The 5,389-nt window shown below is 40.1% G+C and overlaps 1 gene segment (V, D, J or C); it reads left to right on the forward strand.

Annotated features, from left to right (window-relative positions):
* Window positions 1-115: 115 nt before the first annotated feature.
* Window positions 116-3,464, forward strand: LOC107552097 (Ig gamma-2A chain C region-like). The segment is given in 4 exon segments: window positions 116-224; window positions 2,085-2,186; window positions 2,286-2,390; window positions 2,948-3,464. Coding segments are annotated over 4 exon segments (645 nt in total).
* The last annotated feature ends 1,925 nt before the right edge of the window (window positions 3,465-5,389 follow it).

Genomic DNA, 5,389 nt, shown 5'->3' on the forward strand with positions numbered 1-5,389 from the left:
TCGTCCGTCGTCTCCTCCGTCTCTGCTCCTGCTGGCTCCTCCTGCATCTCCGCTCTCTGAGGGTGATGTCAGTGTGGTGTGTGTGGCTCAGGGCTTTTACCCTGACGGTGTCACCATGTCCTGGTCTGAGGACAGCAGCGGCGTGACGGGGGACGAGGTGCAGACGGCTCCGTATCAGCGTCAGGCCGACGGCACCTTCTCCCAGACCAGTGTTCTGAAGCTCGGTAAGCAGCGCTGGAGCTCCGGGAGAACCTACACGTGCCGTCTGAGTCACCCGGCGCTTTCCACACCGCTGAGCCAGAGCACCAGCCTGAACCAGTGCATGTAGAGAGATTCTCTAACCATCAACAAACATGCATTAAAGAATTCCACTTGTTCTTTACTTGCTTGCTTTAGAAAGTATACGATAATAAAGTTATATTGTTCATTGTAATTGTTAACCTGTGTCCTCATGGTGTTCATAATGACATCTGCTAGAGGATTGCTACCATTTTATTTCCCAAAGCACAGCAATCCCAGGCTTAGAGCAAACTTCTCAATGCATACGCTTCAAAAACAAGTAAAACATATTGCACTATAAAATGTCTTCATAAGAATAATGCAAACATGACAGGCTCTGAACTCTCGATTCTGATTGGTCAGAAGGTGTTGCTTCATTTTCTATAACAGCAGCTCTGACACTAGTTCCAGCAGGAAAGTCTTCAGAACAGAGGGGTTTAGAGTTTGTAGTTTCTCAGTAAGGAAAAAAACAGGCTGCATGTTGAAGGACTGAGTGTTATCGCTGCTATAACGTAAGTAATAACAGGAACTCCTTTCATGGGCGTTTTTATGACTATAAACTATAGATGAATACAAAAGTATGATGTATAGTTGTTTGCTGCAGTACAGGAAGGACGTGCTGTTCTAGGAAAATAATCAACTTCAGGGTTAATATGAACTCCTCACACCACCCCATATCTGTATTCCTATAAACTTACTGCTTGAGTGTCTACAGTGCTGATATAAACAGAAAATAGTTAAATTAAATAGCCTAACATTTATGAAACCATCATGTTGTCATGACAATGTATGCCTGGTGTTGTAATTACTGTTTTATATATATATATATATATATCGTATAGGCTATATAACATGTTAGAAAGGCATTACACATGAAATACAGTGTTCTGGCATGAAACTCTAGATGGCGCAGTCCGATAGGTCTAACTCAATCTGACCTGGCGACATCATTGTCACATGGCAGCTGATTGGTTCTCTCCTGTATCGGTAGCCAATGAGCTCGCTCCTCAATATTCAAATACCTGGCTTTAGTTTGCTGTATCATTTGGCAGCGCACTTCAGAAACCCTCCACCTTCCCCAGCTCCACCTGTATAGATCTGCTACAGGGTGATTCATGTATGGGGGTTATTCATATGTGTTATATGTGCAGCAGCAGTATTTCTTACATGCTCACAGCAGCATGTTGTGGATGTATTGGCAGAAGCAAGTCTCGGTACTTGCTCTGCCGCAGCAGCAGCGTAGCAGATCTATTCCGCCAAGACCAAATACATTAACATTGTCATGTACATTACCATGCCAATCCCTCCGAGAGTTGTCATGACAGAAATATAATTATGCCACAGATTAAGTACAGCGTTTGATCTAAGATAAATAATCAGCCTGACTTTTTACTGTGAAATGAAATCATTTTCATCATCAGATTTGTGTCTTGTTAATAAAATGTTCCTATTTATCCAAAGAATTCTGGAGCTTGTCGATGACTCCAGCATTCACATCACACTGTTTAATAAATCAGAAAAATCGAACAATTCAAATTCTTTTTGGAACTGATGAATAAATCATTTCCGAATTATTTCGATCAAAAACAGAGCATTTATTACAGATATTTAATCTGATACTGTATCCCACAATCTAGTTACAGCATTAGCACATTTCAGTATACAAAATGCTAACTGCTAGCCACTCACTTTCAGCCAGTGTTAGCTAAGTATTGAGATAGCTTAGTATCTGAATTGTTAACAGACTTGATATTGCTAGGTATGAAAGGCACGTAATCAAGCTACAAGTTGACTATTTGCTCTAGCCATCACAATGCTGCAGCTCAATGAGCAACTCGTACAAAAACCTCAGAGTGTTTCAGTCATCCTAATGATCCGTCCCATTCAGTCCAGGAGCTCCAATCCAGGCAGGAATGATTAGACATTTTTTTTACGATTTCTCATGCCACATGTCTGAAATTTCCTCCAGATTTGCCACTTTGAGCTTCAGTTTTGTGAACGTTGAGGCGTTCAGTGTGAGCAGGAGCAGTGTGCTGTGGAGACCAGGTTTTTGTACGACGCTGTTGCACAGTGCCATGGCAGCATCGGCGGAGGCACCGAGTTGAGGATCGGTGAGTCATAATCTTTTTTTTGCACTTATTGAAAAATAGGATTACTGTTCATTTTCATGAAGACAGACATAGTTGGTGGAACATGATTTGATTGTACCCAAACATAACTTAATGGCCACGTTATTGTCCCATTAGAATCCAATCATATTCCACCAACTATACTAAACTGTATTTGATTCAAATGTATTAATTTTGATTTTAGGGTATTATTGTTTGAATTTAAATAAATCAGTAATCATTTAATAAATTCATTTCCATGTTTATTTTTCAATACATTTTTTTTGATGATATTTTGTAACAGATAACTACTATGACTTTTATTTATTTAAAATAAACAATGAACTAATGTACTATAAAAAATTCACTTTCTATTTGTATTTTTTGTGTCTATTTCTGTCTTCATTTTTAAAACAAAACAACAAAAAAAAAGAATAAATTACATTTATTGAATTGATTAATTTTAGAATTTTTGCTGTGAAATGTAATTTTGTATAAAATTTGAACCATGATGGCCATATCAACTGATGGCATTCTCACTGACTCTCATTCCTCCTTAGCTCGTCCGTCGTCTCCTCCGTCTCTGCTCCTGCTGGCTCCTCCTGCTTCTCCGCTCTCTGAGGGTGATGTCAGTGTGGTGTGTGTGGCTCAGGGCTTTTACCCTGACGGTGTCACCATGTCCTGGTCTGAGGACAGCAGCGGCGTGACGGGGGACGAGGTGCAGACAGCTCCATATCAGCGTCAGGCTGACGGCACCTTCTCCCAGACCAGCGTTCTGAAGCTCGGTAAGCAGCGCTGGAGCTCCGGGAGAACCTACACGTGCCGTCTGAGTCACCCGGCGCTTTCCACACCGCTGAGCCAGAGCACCAGCCTGAACCAGTGCATGTAGAGAGATCACACAGTGTTGCTTCACCTCTCATGTGTTGCATAAAGAGAGAAATATATATAATGCAGCTCAGTGAACAAAACTTGTCTTTAATAATGAGTGTGTTTTCCATTTAAACAAGCTCTTCTGTTATTGTGAAATGAGTCTTGTGGAGCTCTACTTTGTTGCTTACTCTAGTAAATAAAGCATTTAAAAATTTCAAATGAAACTATAGAACCTAGATGTTTTGCAGCGTTTGTTCCCTTTTTTTCAAATTATAAATAAAAGTTTCATTTTCAGTTTGCTTTTCACATGAGATCTGGTTTGCATATGGTTGCTCATCAGTGCATGAAGAGAACAAGAGAGCCTTTTTTGGACAGAGAATGAACAGAATGCAATAAGGACATTCAATCAAGAGTTTATGATAAAATTAACGTGTTAAATGTGTTTAAAAAAAGTTGAGTCTGATCAGAATCTGAACTTGGGTTTGTGGATGTTCTACAACTTTAAATGTAACTGTAAAGGGATAAAAAAAGGATGTGATCTTTAATAAAAAATAATTATAATTGTTGGCAAATTGCTGTAGATTAAGAGGAATAACGGTTTACTAAAACGAGAAATACTATGGTTTTGTCAACGTTTTGTTTTGATTTGATGTCGCTTGCTGCGCTCAGGGTTGAGGAAGCAGTCCGGAGTAGAAATTCCTAGTAGGAGTTTTTCCTAGTGAATAGTGACCTTTAACGTTAATGCAGTATTAATTGTGGCTAAATCTCTCAAAGGTCAAAATTTTCATTTCCAGTTTTTTTTGCAGCAGTCCATCTATTGACAATGCTCCTCAAGAGATCACATTCTATTTCTGTCAAAACACATTAGCTTATAAAGACTAGCATCTAACAATTAATTAATAACAATTATGAAAGCTCCAAGGTGAGTTAGTGATTATGGAAAAAGTCCTCCGTAGTCTCCAGGGGGGCATAGTGTGCCTGCATGCCTCCTTTAACCTCTCGTTTCTAGTGGAGGTAATGACTTCCTCCCGAAAGCAAAGATGATCCCATTAAATCTCAAGTTTACTGGTGAACCTGGAAATAAATAGGACGTAACAGACTGAAAACAGTGCTTTTATTTACGATGAAAAAAAAAATACATTGTTAAGAGATGTTGAGAAATGTTAAGAGTAAAAATGAGTGCCAAACACAATATTAAAGGGGTCATATGATGCACATTTTCCACAAGTTGATATGATTCTTTAGGGTCTTAATGAAAAGCCTGTAACATAGTTTGGTTAAAATTTCTCAATGGTAGTGTAAGGGGCCATTCACATATCGCGTCTTTTGCGCACTCAAGTTCGTTATTTCAAATGTAGCCGCGCGGCAGACGCGCTCATAATGGAAGCGACGCGGTCGCATTTTTTCCAGGTGCTTCCACGCCGCATCGAGATAAAAACATTTCAACTTTTCAGAATGCCGCAAGCGCACCGCGGGTCATGTGACAAGAACCAACCAATCAGCTTCATTCTTTCCCGTAACAACATTGAAATCTCAGTCAAAATGAAGGAATAGCTGATCATAGCTGTACAGGGATAGACTTTTTTTTTTTTAATTAGTAGCAGAGCTACTGCAAGATATTTTTAATGCTGCAAATTCATTTATCCTTTGCTGAAACTCCCGAGTCTTCATGGAGAGCGGAGGTCATGGTTGCTTAGCAACGGCAGACACCTCCGGAGCGCAAGCGCCCGAACGCTTTGGGGAAAAAAGCAGAAAGCGGCGCGCCTAGCGTTTTCCACACGTTTTTAGGCGCGATATGTGAATGGCCCCTAAAAACAACTTTTTTTACACTGTCAAAAACAGCTCTTTTCAGATCAAGCTGTTTTTGTATCATTTCCCTTTAAATGTTAATGAGCTCTGCTGACCCCGCCCCTCTATTCCGAGCTGCTCTCAGAGAGTCTGTTTACTTTAGCCACATTCATCGTGAAACTTGCTAATTAGCACATTATTAGGAAAGGCGATTTGCAAAGATTCATTACAAAACATTATACTCACTTCTTCTGTAGATGAATGATTCGCGCGAACATAGACGCATTTAGGCAGATCGGGGGAGCATTCCCTTCAGAAACAAACGAAATCCACTGCGAGTTCAG

This window comes from Sinocyclocheilus grahami, unplaced genomic scaffold (genome assembly GCF_001515645.1).
Source record: "Sinocyclocheilus grahami isolate Dianchi unplaced genomic scaffold, SAMN03320097.WGS_v1.1 scaffold441.1, whole genome shotgun sequence".
NCBI lineage: Eukaryota > Metazoa > Chordata > Actinopteri > Cypriniformes > Cyprinidae > Sinocyclocheilus > Sinocyclocheilus grahami.